Consider the following 20,843-nt stretch of genomic DNA (forward strand, 5'->3'; position numbering starts at 1 on the left):
GGAGAAATTCTTGCTTGATATTATTAACACTTTTGTTCTTATTTGTATACACCAATATTAGGAGTTTTTAGTAGTATCTTTTTCGCATTTTGAGCTGATTTTTGATGCTGTTTGTAGCGAAATTACCTTTTATGGGAGAAATTATTACTCGATTTCATTTACTCTTTCTTTCTTTAACTTTTTTAGGAGCAGTGAGTAGCGGGCCTTTTTTCACATTTGTTTCCTTTTTTTATAACCTTGAACTGATTTTGCTGTAAAAAATAAACTTTTATCCTTGTTTACACACACCAATATTAATACTCGTCTTTTGCATCATCTGTATAGTAAAAGATTTTCATGTAGGTATTTTTTCTTCACTGTTTGATACTTAGTTATTTTATATATCTTCCGTTTGGATTTTTTATTTTTTTTTTTTTATTTTTTTTTACGTCTTCGCCTGTAGCGCCGGTAGGCTTTCTTCAGGGGCCTGGAGGTCGGCCCAAGCCCGTCATGGCGCAGGCAATTTTTATAGTGGCGCCATCTATGCGTGGCTCATGCTGCTCCCCGGAACTCATTCTTGATTCACTCGGACGGTTTCCTTTAAAGTCCGGGTGGTGGCGGTGACTGAAAAATCCCAGGTGGTAGCGGGCGGATTCGAATCGACGTCGTCCATGGCGGGGTGAACGCGTGGCCCGCACGCTTACCACTCAGCCACCGCCTACCCATGCTCGATATTATGAACATTTTTTTATAAATTATATACACCAATGGTAATAATTGTTATGCTTGATCTTTATAGTCGAAGAGTTTTGTGTAGGTGTTTTTAGCAATATTTTATACAAAGTTTTATATCTTCCGTTTGTTTATTTGATTATCTGGCTCCAAATTGTTAAAAAAATTCCCTTGTTTATATATACAAAAATAATAACTATTTTTTTAGCAGTAGTAGTAGTAGTAGTAATAGTAGTAGTAGTAAGTAGTAGTAGTAGTAATAGTAGTAGTAATAGTAGTAGTAGTAAGTAGTAGTAGTAGTAGTAGTAGTAGTAATAGTAGTAGCAGTAGTAGTAGTAGTAGTAGTAGACGTAGTACTTTTATGGGTGAGTGCTGACGTCCAAATTATTAACACTCTTACTAACACTATTTGCAGGAGCAGCGACATTGCGGGCTTTTTCCGTTCCCATGTTTCGTGCCCTTCAGCTGCCTCCTATCCTGTGAAAAAAAAGTATGGGCGTCTTCCTAAGTGTGGGAGCAATGTCCACTCGCAGGCACCCCGCCGCTACAGACTATTGCTCCGTTGGACTTCCCTTGGATGTTCGCGAAAGCCTTGCGACACCCGGGGAGAACTATAAGTGGACTTCATTATTAGCGGGAATGAGTGGAAAGATCGAAGTGTAAATTTGGAGGGGTCGCTTTTAGTTGGTGACAAGGAGGAAGAGGAAGGGACAGTAGGACTTCATTATTAGTGGGAATGAGTGGTAAGATCGAAGTTTAAATTTGGAGGGGGCGCTTTTAGTGGGGGACAAGGAGGCAGGGGAAGGGTCAGTAGGAAGGAAAGAAGAAAGAGTTAAAACATATACATACAAAGATACATACATACATACATACATACATACATACATACATAGATACATACATTTATACGTACAAAGATACATACAAACATTCATAGTTTCATAATTATAACACTTTTTTTCATTACGACGAGAAGAATGTGGGGCCGTTAGGTATACACCCCCCCCCCCCCCCCACACACACACACACACATACATACACACACACATTTCATTACGTGTCAATTAGATGGACACATATGTTTATTAAATCCCGTGCTTTTGATGTGGTTGCAAACCGGAAGATTACAACAACAACAAAAAAAAAAAAAACATCAGGTCAACGTAACAATAATCAGTAATGACCTTGAGTTTCTACCTTCGTGTTGTTGTTATTGTTGTTGTTGTTGGTGGTGGTGGTGGTGCTTATTGGGGTGTGTTCAATCACCTATTTTTTCCTATTTTTTCTGACCGCATGCTGTATTTTTGCAATCGTCAGCATATAGTTTTTAGTTTTTTTTACTATCCTCGTTGTGCATTCCGCGTATCATGTTCGGGGTGAGAGAAGCTGCTTTTTGATGCGGTTCTTGTTGCGAAATGACCTTTTAATGGAGAAATTCTTGTTGCTCGATTCCATTAACACTTGGATTCTTGTTTGTACACCAATATTAGGAGGTTTTTTTAGCAGTATATTTTGTTCGCTTTTTTTAGCTGCTTTTTGATGCTGTTTGTTACGAAATTACCTTTTATGGGTGAAATTCTTGCTCGATATTCTTAACAGCTTCTAATACTTGTTTATTTACACCGATATTACTACTCGCTTTTTTTTTCATTATCTGTATAGTCAAAGATTTTCATGTATTTTTTTGCGCTGTTTGATATTTTTTTTATATCTTCCGTTTGTTTATTTGATTTTTATACTCGATATTATGAACAAATTTTCTTAATTATATACACCAATAATAATAGTTGTTATCGGCGTCGCAGACGCCGATCAACAGATTGTCCTTCTTCTTCTTGCTCTCTTCAAGATGTTTTCCTGGCTTACCCGTGCATTGTAGACATGACATTTAAATAGCATTTGTTAGCCCTGAGAACCCTATATATATATATATATATATATATATATATATATATATATATATATATATATATATATATATATATATATATATATATATATATATATATATATATATATATATATATATATATATATATATATATATATATATATATATATATATATATATATATATATATATATATATATATATATATATATATATATATATTTGTTTTTAACGTCTTGGCCCGTGGCGCCGGTAGGCCTTCATAGTAGGGCCTGATGGTCGGCCCCAGCCCGTTGTGGCGCAGGCAAGTGTTTATGGTGGCGCCATCTTTACTTTTCAGCATTTTCCATTTTAGACCCCTAGTTGCCTAATATAAATTGTTGGGGGGGTGTTGGAGGATCATGCGACGCCGATCTTGCAAAGTTTTGTGCTATTAACACTTGTTGCATTATCTGTTAAAACAAAGTGTTTTATTTGATTGTTTTTAGCAATATTATATTCTCAGTTTTATATCCGTTTGATTATTTATCAGATATTCTTGCTCGATATTATTAAAAAAAAATTATCTTCCTTATATACACCGATACTAATAATGATTTATATAGTTAAAGAACTTTAGGTACATATTTTAGCTCTGTCTTACACATAGTTTCATATATTTTGTTTGTAGATCCAATATTGTTTTCAGAAAGGTCAGGATCTGGTTTGCTATCTCTCTCTTCTCACTTCTCGTTATGTCCTCAGCCCACGGTCTTGTGTACGATGCATTACCCGTCTGTTCGTTTCTCGTGGTTCCTTTTCGTTAAGTTCGTTGCGTCGTCGAAGAAAAGTCTCAGTGATTGCGTCAATAAGTATTCGCTTCTTGAGTGACAAAATACTAAATGGAAATGACCAAGTGCTTTATTAATGACAAGCACTGGGTTTTGTATGTATCGAGGGTAGTTGAGGCGGTTGGGAAGTGGCCTTAAGGTGAAAGAAATAGTAGTAGTAGTAGCAGTAGTAGTAGTAGTAGTAGACGTAGTACTTTTATGGGTGAGTGGTGACGTCTCAATTTTTAACACTCTTACTAACACTATTTGCAGGAGCAGCTACATTGCGGGCTTTTCTTCGTTCTCATTTTTCGTGCCCTTCAGCTGCCTCCTATCCTGTAAAAAAAAAGTATGGGAGTCTACCTCGGGGTTACCTCCTACGCCGCCTCCTCCAGTCCTTCACGTCCACTAATAAGACAGATAAATAACACAACGAGACACCTGCAGGTTGTTTTATTGGTCACGACAGTCTCCACATTCACCGTAATCATAATCCACTCCACTGCCGTCCCCGCCGCCGCTGCCTTCGTCAGTAGGGCCGCGCCGGAGCCGTGGGCGTGTGGTCGGGCCTGTTGCCTTAGCCTGTGGAGATAAGAGCACGTTAACCTTTTTGCTATTACTTCTACACCTGGGGACTGCCTCAAGAGCTTGTATAGTCACCCTTCAACTCCCTTTCACCGCTCCTAACAGCCTGTCCCCGTTCTACTGCCCCCCGCCCCATTCGTACCGCCCCCCGCCCCATTTGTACCGCCCTCCGCCCCATTTGTACCGCCCCGCCACTCACCGCCGTAGCCGCCCCTGCCTCTGAAGCCGCCGCCGCCAAAGCCTAAGGGAGAAAGAAGAAAGGATTAGAGACAACCCAGCCTCGTCACTGCGACCTCACCCTCATGCCGAAGTCGCTGAAGCGCAGTGAAGAAATACACACACACACACACACACACACACACACACACACACACATACACACACAGGTTTCTTCTCCTCCTCTCCCCTACACACACTTTTGCGCCTACTCACCGCCGCCACCGCCGAATCCGCCACCGCCATGGCCGAAGCCGCCACCGCCGAATCCGCCGCCGCCACCGCCGAAGCCGCCGCCGCCGCCGCCGAAATGCCCACCGCCGCCGTAGCGACGTCCACCCAGGACAGCGGCAGCCATCAGCACCACCATACACAGCACGGCCAGAACACGCTGCGGGCACGGCGGCGGTCAAGGGGGTAGAGGAGATAGAGGCAGAGGGGAAGGTAAGGGAAAGAAAAGGCAGGGAAGTTAATGGGTAGGAAGGAAGGCAGTTTTTTTGCTTATTGTGAGAAAGTGACAAGTTTTGCAGCTGAGAGGGTTACAGGAAGGAGCAAAGGGACAAAGGGAAATAAAGGCTAACATAGGAAGACAAAGGGTGAATAAAGGAGTGTTTGCTTGTTGTTAGACAGTGAAAAGTTTTGAGGTTCTTTACATAATGGAAAGGAGCAAAGGGAGAACATGGAGATAAAGGGTAAACAAAGGGAGACGGGGGGAAATAAAGGGGCAGTTCTTTGCTTTTCGATCGACAGTTTGGGACTCTGAGGATTACAGGAATGGGATAAAGGGGGAGACAAAGGAAGATAAAGGAGAGGAAATTGAGACACAAGTAAAGGAAAACAAACAGAAGAAAAGACAGGTATAGGGCAGTGTATTTGCCTACATTTGAAGTGACTGAAGTTTTAGGACACTTTGGGTTTGTGGAAAGGAGCAAAGGGAGACACAGGGAGATAGAGGGAGATAAACAAAGGGACAAAAACAGGGGGGAAAGGTATAGTAGAGCAGCGTGTATCTCAAAGGGGAACAAAGTGAGATAAACAAAGGGAGAGACAGACAGTGGGAGAGATGTCTTAGTAGCAGTAGAGCAGCGTGTATCTCACCATTGTTGTTATCGTTGGTGTTGTGGATGTATCAGCAACAGCAAGCAGGAATCAACTCATACACAGACCGCTGCTCCACTCTCTTTATAGTCCTCTGCTGCTGCTGGCCTTGTGTTCCTCCCCCAAGACCTTCCTCCACCCCCGACCCGCTCTTTTCCGAAGGCGGCGCAGTTAAGGTGTGCTGGGGAGGCTGGGGGAATGGGGGGCGTGAGGGGGCAGAGGGCCACTCACAAGCACCCCGCCGGTACAGACTGTCGGTCCGTTGGACTTTCGTTGGACGTTCGCGGAAGCCTTGCGACACCCGGGGAGAGCTTTAGCTGAGTCTCATAATTAAGGGGATGAGTGAAAAGACTGAGGTGTAAATTTGAAGCGGTGCTTTTAGGGAGGGGAAAGAAGAAGTGAGGGAGTGGAATGGGATAAAGGAAACGATCAGTAGGAAGGAAAGAACAAGGGGTTAGATCATATACGTATACATACATACATACATATAGATACATACAGACATACTTACATGCATACTTACATACATACTTTCATAATTATAACACTTTCTTTCATTACGACGAGAGGAAGGGGGGAGGGACGTTAGGTGTACATACATACATACATATATATATATATATATATATATATATATATATATATATATATATATATATATATATATATATATATATATATATATATATATATATATATATATATATATATATATATATATATATATATATATATATATATATATATATATATATATATATATATATATATATATATATATATACACACACACACACACACACACACACACACACACATTCCATTACGTGTTAATTAGATTGACACGGATGTTTATTAAGTCGCGTGCTTCTGATGTGGTTGCCTAGCGAACAATTCAAAAAAACAATTCAACGAAACAATAATCAGTAAAGACCTTGAGTTTCTGCTTTTTTGCTGTTGTTGCTGTTGTTGCTGATGTTGTTGTTGTTGTTGTTGATGTTGCTGTTGGTGGTGGTGGTGGTGCTTATTGGGATGTGTTCAATCACCTATTTTTTCCTATTTTTTCTGACCGCACGCTGTATTTTTGCAAGCGTCAGCATATATTTTTATTTTTATTTTTATTTTCCCTGTGCATACCGCGTATCATGCTCGGCGAGAGAGAAGCTGCTTTTTGATGCGGTTCTTGTTGCGAAATGACCTTTTAATGGAGAAATTCTTGCTGCTCAAATCCATTAACACTTTGAGGGTTTTTTTTACTCCAATATTAGGAGTTTTTTTAGTAGTATAATTTGTTCGCTTTTTGAGCTGCTTTTGATGCTGTTTGTTACGAAATTACCTTTTATGGGTGAAGTTCTTGCTCGATATTCTTAACTCCTAATACTTGTTTATATACACCAATATTAATACTCGTTTTTTTGCATTGTATAGTCAAAGATTTTCATGTATTTTTTGCGCTGTTTGATATTTAGTTTTTTTTTTATATCTTTCGTTTGTTTATTTGATTTTTATACTCGATATTATGAACACTTTTTCTTAATTATATACACCAATACTAATAATTGTTATCGGTGTCGCAGACTCCGATCAACAGATTGTCCTTCTTGTTTCTCTCTTCAAGATGTTTTCCTGGCTTACCCGTGCATTGTAGACATGACATTATTTAATAACATTTGTTAGCCTTGAGAACCCTACAACATGGCATTATATATATATATATATATATATATATATATATATATATATATATATATATATATATATATATATTTTTTTTTTTTTATTATTTTTTTTACGTCTTGGCCCTTGGCGCCGGTAGGCCTTCATAGTAGGGCCAGATGGTCGGCCCCAGCCCTTTGTGGCGCAGTGAAGTGTTTATAGTGGCGCCATCTTTACTTTTCAGCATTTTCCATTTTAGACCCCTAGTTGCATAATATAAATTGTTGTGGGTGTGTTGGAGGTTCATGCGACGCCGATCTAGCACAGTTTTTGTGCTATTAACACTTGTTGCATTATCTGTTAAACCAAAGAGTTTTATGTGAGTGTTTTTAGCAATATTATGTTGTTAGTTTTATATCCGTTTGATTATTTATCAGATATTCTTGCTTGATATTATTAAAAAAATTATCTTCTTTATATACACCAACACTAATAATGATTTATATAGTTAAAGAATTTTAGGTACATATTTTTGCTCTGTCTTACACATAGTTTCATATATTCTGTTTGTAGATCCAATATTGTTTTCAGAAAGGTCAGGATCTGGTCTGCTATCTCTCTCTTCTCACTCCTCTTGCTATGCCCTCAGCCCGCGGTCTTGTGTACGATGCATTACTCGTCTGTTCGTTTCTCGTGGTTCCTTTTCGTTAATTTCGTTGCGTCGTCGAAGAAGAGTCTCAGTGATTGCGTCAATAAGTATTCACTTCTTGAGTGACAAAATACGAAATGGAAATGATCAAGTGCTTTATTAATGACAAGCACTGGGTTTTGTATGTATCGAGGGTAATTGAGGCGGTTAGGAAGTTGCCTTAAGGTGAAAGTAATATTAATAGGAGTAGCAGTAGTAGTAGTAGTAGTAGTAGTAGACGTAGTACACGTAGTACTTCTATTGGTGAGTGCTGACGTCTCAATTTTTAACACTTTTACTAACAGTATTTGCAGGAGCAGCGACATTGCTGGCTTTTCTCCGTTCCCATTTTTCGTGCCCGTCAGCTGCCTCCTATCCTGTGAAAAAAAAGTATGGGAGTCTACCTCGGGGTGACCTCCTACGCCGCCTCCTCCAGTCCTTCACGTCCACTAATAAGACAGAGAAATAACACAACGAGACACCTGCAGGTTGTTTTATTGGTCACGACAGTCTCCACATTCACCGTAATCATAATCCACTCCACTGACGTCCCCGCCGCCGCTGCTTTCGTCAGTAGGGCCGCGCCGGAGCCGTGGGCGTGTGGTCGGGCCTGTTGCTTTAGCCTGTGGAGATAAGAGCACGTTAACCCTTTTGCTATTACTGCTACACCGGGGGACTGCCTCAGTAGCTTGTATAGTCACCCTTCAAGTCCCTTTCACCGCTCCAAACAGCCTGTCCCCGCCGTGCTACCGTCCCCCGCCCCTTTCGTCCCGCCCCGCCACTCACCGCCGTAGCCGCCCTTGCCTCTGAAGCCGCCGCCGCCAAAGCCTGAAGGAGAAAGAAGAAAGGATTAGAGACAAATCAGCCTCGTCACTGCGACCTCACCCTCATGCCGAAGTCGCTGAAGCGCAGTGAAGAAATACAAACACACACACACACACACACACACACACACACACACACACACACACACACACACACACACACACACACAAGTTTCTTCTCCTCCTCTCCCCTACACACACTTCTGCGCCTACTCACCGCCGCCACCGCCGAATCCGCCACCGCCATGGCCGAAGCCGCCACCACCGAATCCGCCGCCGCCACCGCCGAAGCCGCCGCCGCCGCCGCCGAAATGCCCACCGCCGCCGTAGCGACGTCCACCCAGGACAGCGGCAGCCATCAGCACCACCATACACAGCACGGCCAGAACACGCTGCGGGCACGGCGGCGGTCAAGGGGGTAGAGGAGATGGACGCAGAGGGGAAGGTAAGGGAAAGTAAAGGCAGGGAAGTTAATGGGTAGGAAGGAAGGCAATTTGTTTGCTTATTGTGAGAAAGTGACAAGTTTTGCAGCTGTGAGGGTTACAGGAAGGAGCAAAGGGACAAAGGGAAATAAAGGCTTGTTGTTAGACAGTGGAAAGTTTTGAGGTTCTTAACATAATGGAGAGGATCAAAGGGAGAACATGGAGATAAAGGGTAAACAAAGGGAGACGGGGGTAAATAAAGGACAGTTCTTTGCTTTTCGATAGACAGTTTGGGACTCTGAGGATTACAGGAATGGGATAAAGGGAGAGACAAAGGAAGATAAAGAAGAGAAAATTGATACACAAGTAAAGGAAAATAAAGGGAAGAAAAGACAGGTATAGGGCAGTGTATTTGCCTTAAATTGAAGTGACTGAAGTTTTAGGACACTTGAGGTTTGTGGAAAGGCGCAAAGGGAGACACAGGGAGATAGAGGGAGATAAACAAAGGGACAAAAACAGGGAGAAAAGGGTATAGTAGAGCAGCGTGTATCTCAAAGGGGAACAAAGTGAGATAAACAAAGGGAGAGACAGACAGTGGGAGAAATGTCTTAGTAGCAGTAGAGCTTCGTGTATCTCACCATTGTTGTTATCGTTGGTGTTGTGGATGTATCAGCAACAGCAAGCAGGAATCAACTCATACACAGACCGCTGCTCCACTCTCTTTATAGTCCTCTGCTGCTGCTGGCCTTGTGTTCCTCCCCCAAGACCTTCCTCCACCCCCGACCCGCTCTTATCCGAAGGCGGCGCAGTTAAGGTGTACTGGGGAGGCTGGGGGAATGGGGGGCGTGAGGGGGCAGAGGGCCACTCACAAGCACCCCTCCGGTACAGACTGTCGCTCCGTTGGACTTCCGTTGGACGTTCGCGGAAGCCTTGCGACACCCGGGGAGAGCTTTAGCTGAGTCTCATCATTAACCAGGTAGCTGCGGGGATCATGTTTCCTAAAGGCCCTTCCATCTAAGCGAGAAAAATGAGAAAAAATCAACACTCACGCAAACCATTTCTTAATATATATCGACGCATTTGTGATCAGTTTATGCATCATCTATTTTTTTGGGTTTATATCATGGCAAAAATGTGGCCCGTCGCTGGTACACGGTAAAGCCACAAATTTGGTCTGTCGCTGCTACCGGGTTAAGGGGATGAGCGAAAAGCCCGAGGTGTAAATTTGAAGCGGTGCTTTTGGGAGGGGAAAGAAGGAGTGAGGGAGTGGAATGGGATAAAGGAAACGATCAGTAGGAAGGAAAGAACAAGGGGTTAGATCATATTCATTACTATACATACATACATGCATACATACATACATACATACATACATACATACATACATAGACACATACATACATAGACACATACATACATATTTACTTACATACTTACATACATACTTTCATAATTATTACACTTTTTCTTTCTTTACGTCGATAAAAAGGGGGGAGGGACATTAGGTGTACATACATACATTCATTCATTCATTCATTCATACATACATAAATACACACACACACACACACACACATATATATAATATTTTTTATATATATATATATATATATATATATATATATATATATATATATATATATATATATATATATATACACACACACACACAAACACACACACACACACACACACACACACACACACACACACACACACACACACACATTCCATTACGTGTTAATTAGATAGACACGGATGTTTATTAAATCGTGTTCTTCTTATGTTGTTGTCAAGCAGAAAAAAAAATCAACGAAACAATAATCAGTAATGACCTTGAGCTTCAACCTTCGTGTTGTTGTTGTTGTTGTTGTTGTTGTTGTTGTTGTTGTTGTTGTTGTTGTTGTTGTTGGTTGTAGTGGTGGTGCTGATTGGGATGTGTTCAATCACCTATTTTGTCTTTTTTTTTTACCACATGCTGTATTATTCCAATCGTCAGCTTATAGTTGTTTACTATCTTCGCTGTGCATTCCGCGTATCATGTTCGGCGAGAGAGAAGCTGCTGTTTGATGCGGTTGTTGTTGCGAAAGGACCTTTTTTGGGATAAATTCTTGCTGTTCGATTTAATTAACACTTCTATTTTTGTTTGTATTTTTTCATTACGTTTATGCGTATAGCGCAGGTACGCTTGCTTGAGGGGCCCGGATGGTATTCGGCCCTGGCCCGTCATGGCTGTTTTTTTATGCTGTTTGTTACGAAATTACCTTTTATGGGAGAAATTCTTGCTCGATATTCTTAACACCTTTTAATACTTGTTTATATACACCGATATTAATACTCGCTTTTTTTTTTTTTTTCACTATCTGTATAGTCAAAGATTTTCATGTATTTTTTTTGCGCTGTTTGATAGTTTTTATCGGCGTCGCAGACGCCGATCAACAGATTGTCCATCTTCTTAGTGTTGTTGTTGTTGTTCTCTTCAAGATGTTTTCCTGACTCACCCATGCATTGTAGACATGACATTGCATAATATGATTTTTTAGCTTTGATGAACCTTGCAACATAGCATTATAAAGAAACTCCGTTTTTTTTTTTTACGTCTTGGCCTGTGGCGCCGGTAGGCCTTCATAGTAGGGTCAGATGGTCGGCCCCAGCCCGTTGTGGCGCAGGCAAGTGTTTATAGTGGCGCCATTTTCCTTTTCAGCATTCTCCATTTTAGACTCCTAGTTGTATTTTATAAATTGTTGGGGGGGTGTTGGAGGGTCATGCGACGCCGATCTAGCACAGTTTTTGTGCTATTAACACTTGTTTTTATATCTTCCGTTTCTTTATTTGAACATTTTTTCTTAATTATATACACCAATACTAATAATTGTTTTTGTATTATCTGTTAAATCAGAGTTTTATGTGAGTGTTTTTAGCAATATTTTATACTTGGTTTTATATCCGCTTCATTATTTGATATTCTTGCTCGATATTATTAAGAAAATTGTCTTCTATATACACACAAATACTAATAATGAGTTATATAGTTAAAGAATTTTAGGTACATATTTTAGCTCTGTCTTACACATAGTTTCATATATTCTGTTTGTAGATCCAACATTGTTTTCAGAAAGGTCAGGATCTGGTTTGCTATCTCTCTCTTCTCACTCCTCGTTATGTCCTCAGCCCACGGTCTTGTGTACGATGCATTACCCGTCTGTTCGTTTCTCATGTTTCCTTTTCGTTAATTTCGTTGCGTCGTCGAAGAAAAGTCTCAGTGATTGCGTCAATAAATATTCGCTTCTTGAGTGACAAAATACGAAATGGAAATAACCAAGTGCTTTATTAATGACAAGCACTGGGTCTTGTATGTATCGAGGGTAGTTGAGGCGTTTAGGAAGTGGCCTTAAGGTGAAAGAAATATTAATAGTAGTAGTAGCAGTAGTAGTAGTAGTAGTAGTAGTAGTAGTAGTAGTAGTGGTAGTAGGAGACCTAGTACTTTTATGGGTGAGTACTGACGTCTCAATTTTTTAACACTCTTACTAACACTATTTGCAGGAGCAGCGACATTGCGGGCTTTTCTCCGTTCCCATTTTTCTTGCCCTTCAGCTGCCTCCTATCCTGTGAAAAAAAAGTATGGGAGTCTACCTCGGGGTGACCTCCTACGCCGCCTCCTCCAGTCCTTCACGTCCACTAATAAGACAGAGAAATAACACAACGAGACACCTGCAGGTTGTTTTATTGGTCACGACAGTCTCCACATTCACCGTAATCATAATCCACTCCACTGCCGTCTCCGCCGCCGTCGCCTTCGTCAGTAGGGCCGCGCCGGAGCCGTGGGCGTGTGGCCGGGCCTGTTGCCTTAGCCTGCGGAGATAAGAGCACGTTAACCCTTTTGCTATTACTGCTACACCGGGGGACTGCCTCAGCAGCTTGTATAGTCACCCTTCAACTCCCTTTCACCGCTCCCAACAGCCTCTCCCCGCCGTGCTACCGCCCCCCGCCCCATTCGTACCGCCCCGCCACTCACCGCCGTAGCCGCCCCTGCCTCTGAAGCCGCCGCCGCCAAAGCCTGAGGGAGAAAGAAGAAAGGATTAGAGACAAGCCAGCCTCGTCACTGCGACCTCACCCTCATGCCAAAGTCGCTGAAGCGCAGTGAAGAAATACACACAAACGCACGTACACACAAACACACACACACACACACACACACACACACACACACACACACACACACACACACACACACACACGCACGTACACACTCACACACACACACATACACACACACACACACTGGTTCCTTCTCCTCCTCTCTCCTACACACACTTCTGCGCCTACTCACCGCCGCCGCCGCCGAATCCGCCACCGCCATGGCCGAATCCGCCGCCGCCGAATCCGCCGCCGCCATGGCCGAAGCCGCCGCCGCCGAAATGCCCACCGCCGCCGTAGCGACGTCCACCCAGGACAGCGGCAGCCATCAGCACCACCATACACAGCACGGCCAGAACACGCTGCGGGCACGGCGGCGGTCAGGGGGGTAGAGGAGATAGACGCAGAGGGGAAGGTAAGGGAAAGAAAAGGCAGGGAAGTTAATGGGTAGGAAGGAAGGCAGTTTTTTTGCTTATTGTGAGAAAGTGACAAGTTTTGCCGCTGTGAGGGTTACAGGAAGGAGCAAAGGGACAAAGGGAAATAAAGGCTAACATAGGAAGACAAAGGGTGAATAAAGGAGTGATTGCTTGTTGTTAGACAGTGGAAAGTTTTGAGATTCTTAGCATAATGGAAAGGAGCAAAGATGAAACAGGGAGATAAAGGGTAAACAAAGGGAGACGGGGGTAAATAAAGGGACAGTTCTTTGCTTTTCGATCGACAGTTTGGGACTCTGAGGATTACAGGAATGGGATAAAGGGAGTGACAAATGAAGATAAAGGAGAGAAAATTGACACACAAGTAAAGGAAAACAAAGGGAAAAAAGACAGATATAGGGCAGTGTATTTGCCTACATTTGAAGTGACTGAAGTTTCAGGTCACTTTAGGTTTGTGGAAAGGAGCAAAGGGAGACACAGGGACAAAAACAGGGGGGAAAGGTATAGTAGAGCAGCGTGTATCTCAAAGGGGAACAAAGGGAGATAAGCAAAGAGAGAGACAGACAGTGGGAGAGATGTCTTAGTAGCAGTAGAGCAGCGTGTATCTCACCATTGTTGTTATCGTTGGTGTTGTGGATGTATCAGCAACAGCAAGCAGGAATCAACTCATACACAGACCGCTGCTCCACTCTCTTTATAGTCCTCTGCTGCTGCTGGCCTTGTGTTCCTCCCCCCAGACCTTCCTCCACCCCCGACCCGCTCTTATCCGAAGGCGGCGCAGTTAAGGTGTGCTGGGGAGGCTGGGGGAATGGGGGGCGTGAGGGGGCAGAGGGCCACTCACAAGCACCCCGCCGGTACAGACTGTCGCTCCGTTGGATTTCTGTTGGACGTTCACGGATGCCTTGCATCATCCGGGGAGAGCTTTAGCTGAGTCTCATAATTAAGGGGATGAGTGAAAAGCCCGAGGTGTAAATTTGAAGCGGTGCTTTTAGGGAGGGGAAAGAAGGAGGGAGGGAGTGGAATGGGATAAAGGAAACGATCAATAGGAAGGAAAGAACAAGGGGTTAGATCATATACGTATACATACATACATGCATACATACATACATACATATAGATACATACAGACATACTTACATACTTTCATAATTATAAGACTTTTTCTTTCATTACGACGAGAAGAAAGGGGGAGGGACGTTAGGTATACATACATATATATATATATATATATATATATATATATATATATATATATATATATATATATATATCTATATATATATATATATATATGTACACACACACACACACACACACACACACACACACACACACACACACACACACACACACATTCCATTACGTGTTAATTAGACTGACACGGATGTTTTTTAAATCGCGTGCTTCTGGTGTGGTTGCCTAGCGAACAATTCATAAAAACAATTCAACGAAATAATAATCAGTAATGACCTTGAGTTTCTGCTTTCGTGCTGTTGTTGTTGATGTTGTTGATGTTGGTGGTGGTGGTAGTAGTGGTGGTGGTGGTGGTGGGTTCATGCTAATAGGGATGTGTTCAATCACCTATTTTTTGCTATTTTTTTCTGACCGCATGCTGTATTTTTGCAATCGTCAGCATATATTTTTTTTGTTTTTTTATTATTTTCGCTGTGCATTCCGCGTATCATGTTCGGCGAGAGAGAAGCTGCTTTTTTATGCGGTTTTTGTTGCGAAATGATCTTTTAATGGAGAGATTCTTGTTGCTCAATTCCATTACCACTTAGATTCTTGTTTGTATACTCCAATATTAGGAGTTTTTTTAGTAGTATAATTTGTTCGCTTTTTTGAGCTGCTTTTTGATGCTGTTTGTTACGAAATTACCTTTTATGGGTGAAGTTCTTGCTCGATATTCTTAACTCCTAATACTTGTTTATATACACCAATATTAATACTCGCTTTTTTTTTGCATTGTATAGTCAAAGATTTTCATGTATTTTTTTTTTTTTTTTGCGCTGTTTGATATTTAGTTTTTTTTTATATCTTCGTTTGTTTATTTGATTTTTATACGCGATATTATGAACACTTTTTCTTAATTATATACACCAATACTAATAGTTGTAATCGGCGTCGCAGACGCCGATCAACAGATTGTCCTTCTTCTTGTTGTTCCCTTCAAGATGTTTTCCTGGCTTACCCGTGCATTTTAGACATGACATTGTATAATAGCATTTGTTAGCCCTGAGAACCCTACATGGCATTATATATATATATATATATATATATATATATATATATATATATATATATATATATATATATATATACAGATATATATATATATATTTTTTTTTACGTCTTGGCCCTTAGGGCCGGTAGGCCTTCATAGTAGGGCCAGATGGTCGGCCCCAGCCCGTTGTGGCGAAGGAAAGTGTTTATAGTGGCGCCATCTCTACTTTTAAGCATTTTTCTTTTTAGACCCCTAGTTGCATAATATAAATTGTTGTGGGTGTGTTGGAGGGTCATGCGACGCCAATCTAGCACAGTGTTTGTGCTATTAAGTCTTGTTGCATTATCTGTTAAACCAAAGTGTTTTATGTGAGTATTTTTAGCAATATTATATTAGTAGTTTTATATCCGTTTGATTATTTATTATATATTCTTGCTCGATATTTTTTTTAAAAATTATCTTCTTTATATACACCAATACTAATAATGACTTATATCGTTAAAGAATTTTAGGTACATATTTTTGCTCTGTCTTACACATAGTTTCATATATTCTGTTTGTAGATCCAATATTGTTTTCAGAAAGGTCATGATCTGGTCTGCTATCTCTCTCTTCTCACTCCTCTTGCTATGCCCTCAGCCCACGGTCTTGTGTACGATGCATTACTCGTCTGTTCGTTTCTCGTGGTTCCTCTTCGTTAATTTCCTTGCGTCGTCGAAGAAAAGTCTCATTGATTGCGTCAATAAGTATTCGCTTCTTGAGTGACAAAATACTAAATGGAAATGACCAAACGCTTTATTAATGATAAGCACTAGGTTTTATATGTATCGAGGGTAGTTGAGGCGGTTAGGAAGTGGCCTTAAGGTGAAAGAAATATTAATAGTAGTAGTAGTAGTAGTAGTAGTAGTAGTAGTAGTAGTAATAGTAGTAGTAGTAGACGTAGTACTTTTATGGGTGAGTGCTGACGTCTCAATTTTTAACACTCTTACTAACACTATTTGCAGGAGCAGCGACATTGCGGGCTTTTCTCCGTTCCCATTTTTCGTGCCCTTCAGCTGCCTCCTATCCTGTGAAAAAAAAGTATGGGAGTCTACCTCGGGGTGACCTCCTACGCCGCCTCCTCCAGTCATTCACGTCCACTAATAAGACAGAGAAATAACACAACGAGACTCCTGCAGGTTGTTTTATTGGTCACGACAGTCTCCACATTCACCGTAATCATAATCCACTCCACTGCCGTCACCGCCGCCGCCGCCTTCGTCAGTAGGGCCGCGCCGGAGCCGTGGGCGTGTGGTCGGGTCTGTTGCCTTAGCCTGCGGAGATAAGAGCACGTTAACCCTTTTGCTATTACTGCTACACCTGGGGACTGCCTCAGCAGCTTGTATAGTCACACTTCAAGTCCCTTTCACCGCTCCAAACAGCCTGTCCCCGCCGTGCTACTGCCCCCCGTCCCTTTCGTCCCGCCCCGCCACTCACCGTAGTATCCGCCCTTGCCTCTGAAGCCGCCGCCGCCAAAGCCTGAGAGAAAAAAAAAAGGATTAGAGACAACCCAGCCTCGACACTGCGACCTCACCCTCATGCCGAAGTCCCTGAAGCACAGTGAAGAAATACACACACACACACACACACACACACACACACACACACACACACACACACACACACACACACACACACAAATACACACACACACACACAAATACACACACACACACACACACACACACACATACACACACACACACACACACACTGGTTTCTTCTCCTCCTCTCCCGTACACAGACTTCTGCGCCTACTCACTGCCGCCGCCGAAGCCACCCTTGCCGAATCCGCCACCGCCGAAGCCGCCACCGCCATGGCCGAAGCCGCCGCCGCCATGGCCGAAGCCGCCGCCGCCACCGAAATGCCCACCGCCGCCGTAGCGACGTCCACCCAGGACAGCGGCAGCCATCAGCACCACCATACACAGCACGGCCAGAACACGCTGCGGGCACGGCGGCGGTCAAGGGGGTAGAGGAGATAGACGGAGAGGGGAAGGTAAGGAAAAGTAAAGGCAGGGAAGTTAATGGGTAGGAAGGAAGGCAGTTTGTTTGCTTATTGTGAGAAAGTGACAAGTTTTGCAGCTGTGAGGGTTACAGGAAGGAGCAAAGGGACAAAGGGAAATAAAGGCTAACATAGGAAGACAAAGGGTGAATAAAGGAGTGTTTGCTTGTTGTTAGACAGTGAAAAGTTTTGAGGTTCTTAACATAATGGAAAGGAGCAAAGGGAGAACAGGGAGATAAAGGGTAAACAAAGGGAGACCGAGGGAAATAAAGGGACTCTGCTTTTCGATAGACAGTTTGGGACTCTGAGGATTACAGGAATGGGATAAAGGGAGAGACAAAGGAAGATAAAGGAGAGAAAATTGAGACACAAGTAAAGGAAAACAAAGGGAAGAAAAGACAGGGATAGGGCAGTGTATCTGCCTACATTTGAAGTGACTGAAGTTTTAGGTCACTTTAGGTTTGTGGAAAGGAGCAAAGGGAGACTCAGGGAGATAGAGGGAGATAAACAAAGGGACAAAAACAGGGGGGAGAGGTATAGTAGAGCAGCGTGTATCTCAAAGGGGAACAAAGTGAGATAAACAAAAGGAGAGCCAGACAGTGGGAGAGATGTCTTAGTAGCAGTAGAGCAGCGTGTATCTCACCATTGTTGTTATCGTTGGTGTTGTGGATGTATCAGCAACAGCAAGCAGGAATCAACTGATACCCAGACCGCTGCTCCACTCTCTTTATAGTCCTCTGCTGCTGCTGGCCTTGTGTTCCTCCGCCAAGACCTTCCTTCACCCCCAACCCGCTCTTTTCCCAAGGCGGCGCAGTTAAGGTGTGCTGGGGAGGCTGGGGGAAAGGGGGGCGTGAGAGGGCAGAGGGCCACTCATAAGCACCCCGCCGCTACAGACTGTCGCTCCGTTGGACGTTCGCGGAAGCCTTGCGACACCCGGGGAGAGCTTTAGCTGAGTCTCATTATTAAGGGGATGAGCGAAAAGCCCGAGGTGTAAATTTGAAGCGGTGCTTTTAGGGAGGGGGAAAGAAGGACGGAGAGAGTGGAATGGGATAAAGGAAAGGATCAGTAGGAAGGAAAGAACAAGGGGTTAGATCTTATTCATACGTATACATACATACATGCATACATACATACATACATACATACATACATACATAGATACATACATTCATACTTACATACTTACATACATACTTTCCTAATTATAACACTTTTTTTTTTCTTTACGACGAGAAGAAGGGGGGAGGGACATTAGGTGTACATACATACATTCATTCATTCATACATACATTCATACATACATACATACACACACACACACACACACACTCACACACACACACACACACACACACACACACACACACACACACACACACACACACACACACACACACACACACACACACACATTCCATTACCTGTTAATTAGATAGACACGGATGTTTATTAAATCGTGTTCTTCTGATGTTGTTGCCTAGCAGAAAAAAAATTCAACGAAACAATAATCAGTAATGACCTTGAGTTTCAACCTTCGTGTTGTTGCTGCTGCTGTTGTTGTTGTTGTTGTTGTTGTTGTTGTCGTTGGTTGTAGTGGTGGTGCTGATTGGGATGTGTTCAATCACCTATTTTGTCCTTTTTTTTTTGACCGCATGCGGTATTATTGCAATCGTCAGCTTATAGTTGTTTACTATCTTCGCTGTGCATTCCGCGTATCATGTTTGGCGAGAGAGAAGCTGCTGTTTGATGCGGTTGTTGTTGCGAAATGACCTTTTTTGGGATAAATTCTTGCTGCTCGATTTAATTAACACTTTTATTTTTGTTTGTATTTTTTCATTACGTTTATGCGTATAGCACAGGTACGCTTGCTTGAGGGGCCCGGATGGTATTCGGCCCCGGCCCGTCATGGCTGCTTTTTGATGCTGTTTGTTACGAAATTACCTTTTATGGGAGAAATTCTTGCTCGATATTCTTAACACCTTTTAATACTTGTTTATATACACCGATATTAATACTCGCTTTTTTTTTCATTATCTGTATAGTCAAAGATTTTCATGTATTTTTTTGCGCTGTTTGATACTTAGTTTTTATCGGCGTCGCAGACGCCGCTCAACAGATTGTCCATCTTCTTAGTGTTGTTGTTGTTCTCTTCAAGTTGTTTTCCTGGCTCACCCATGCATTGTAGACATGACATTGTATAATATGGTTTGTTAGCTCTGATAAACCTTACAACATGGCATTATAAACAAAGTCAGCCTTTTTTTTTTTTTTTACGTCTTAGCCTCTGGCGCCGGTAGGCCTTCATAGTAGGGCCAGGTGGTCGGCCCCAGCCCGTTGTGGCGCAGGCAAGTGTTTATAATGGCGCCATTTTACTTTTCAGCATTTTCCATTTTAGACCCCAAGTTGTATATTATAAATTGTTGGGGGGGTGTTGGAGGGTCATGCGACGCCGATCTAGCACAGTTTTTTTGTGCTATTAACACTTGTTTTTATATCTTCTGTTTGTTTATTTGATTTTCATACTCGATATTATGAACATTTTTTTTAATTATATACACCAATACTAATAATTGTTTTTGCATTATATGTTAAATCCGAGTTTTATGTAAGTGTTTTTAGCAATATTTTATACTTGGTTTTATATCCGTTTGATTATTCGATATTCTTGCTCGATATTATTAAGAAAATTATCTTCTTTATATACACCAATACTAATAATGATTTATATAGTTAAAGAATTTTAGGTACATATTTTAGCTCTGTCTTACACATAGTTTCATATATTCTGTTTGTAGATCCAATATTGTTTTCAGAAAGGTCAGGATCTGGTTTGCTATCTCTCTCTTCTCACTCCTCGTTATGTCCTCAGCCCACGGTCTTGTGTACGATGCATTACCCGTATCTTCGTTGCTCGTGGTTCCTTTTCGTTAATTTCGTTGCGTCGTCGAAGAAAAGTCTCAGTGATTGCGTCAATAAGTATTCGCTTCTTGAGTGACAAAATACTAAATGGAAATGGACCAAGTGCTTTATTAATGGCAAGCACTGGGTTTTGTATGTATCGAGGGTAATTGAGTTGGTTAGGAAATGACCTTGAGGTGAAAGAA

At 42.1% G+C, this 20,843-nt stretch overlaps 3 protein-coding genes across 10 annotated transcripts in view; all 3 read right to left on the reverse strand.

Moving 5' to 3' along the window:
- Positions 1-3,849: 3,849 nt before the first annotated feature.
- LOC126987076 (uncharacterized) lies at positions 3,850-5,442 on the reverse strand. The gene is made up of 4 exons (XM_050843743.1): positions 5,311-5,442; positions 4,429-4,603; positions 4,196-4,237; positions 3,850-3,993 (listed from the first exon to the last, which is right to left on the reverse strand). The coding sequence occupies exons 1-4, from the start codon at positions 5,311-5,313 to the stop codon at positions 3,989-3,991; spliced, it is 225 nt and encodes a 74-aa protein (XP_050699700.1). The 5' UTR covers positions 5,314-5,442; the 3' UTR covers positions 3,850-3,988.
- A 2,691-nt stretch (positions 5,443-8,133) lies between these two features.
- On the reverse strand, positions 8,134-9,939 carry LOC126987077 (uncharacterized). The gene is made up of 4 exons (XM_050843744.1): positions 9,539-9,939; positions 8,696-8,870; positions 8,441-8,482; positions 8,134-8,277 (listed from the first exon to the last, which is right to left on the reverse strand). Exons 1-4 carry the CDS (start codon positions 9,539-9,541, stop codon positions 8,273-8,275), a joined length of 225 nt encoding a protein of 74 aa, XP_050699701.1. The 5' UTR covers positions 9,542-9,939; the 3' UTR covers positions 8,134-8,272.
- Positions 8,134-20,843, reverse strand: part of LOC126987074 (keratin, type II cytoskeletal 1-like) — a 14,381-nt gene continuing 1,671 nt past the window's right edge. The window contains exons 1-4 of one of the 8 annotated variants that reach the window (XM_050843739.1): positions 18,383-18,525; positions 13,231-13,399; positions 12,916-12,957; positions 12,609-12,752 (exon numbers count right to left, since the gene is read on the reverse strand). In XM_050843739.1, the coding sequence (XP_050699696.1) occupies positions 12,624-12,752; positions 12,916-12,957; positions 13,231-13,296 (237 nt within the window). In that variant the 5' untranslated portion in view covers positions 13,297-13,399; positions 18,383-18,525 and the 3' untranslated portion in view covers positions 12,609-12,623. Of the gene's footprint in view, positions 8,168-12,608; positions 12,753-12,915; positions 12,958-13,230; positions 13,400-16,864; positions 17,009-17,171; positions 17,214-17,496; positions 17,681-18,382; positions 18,543-20,843 lie in introns of those variants that run through there. The other 7 variants (XM_050843741.1, XM_050843742.1, XM_050843735.1 and 4 more) reach the window with 7 other exon arrangements.

This window comes from Eriocheir sinensis, chromosome 64 (assembly GCF_024679095.1).
Source record: "Eriocheir sinensis breed Jianghai 21 chromosome 64, ASM2467909v1, whole genome shotgun sequence".
NCBI classification, from domain to species: Eukaryota; Metazoa; Arthropoda; class Malacostraca; order Decapoda; family Varunidae; genus Eriocheir; species Eriocheir sinensis.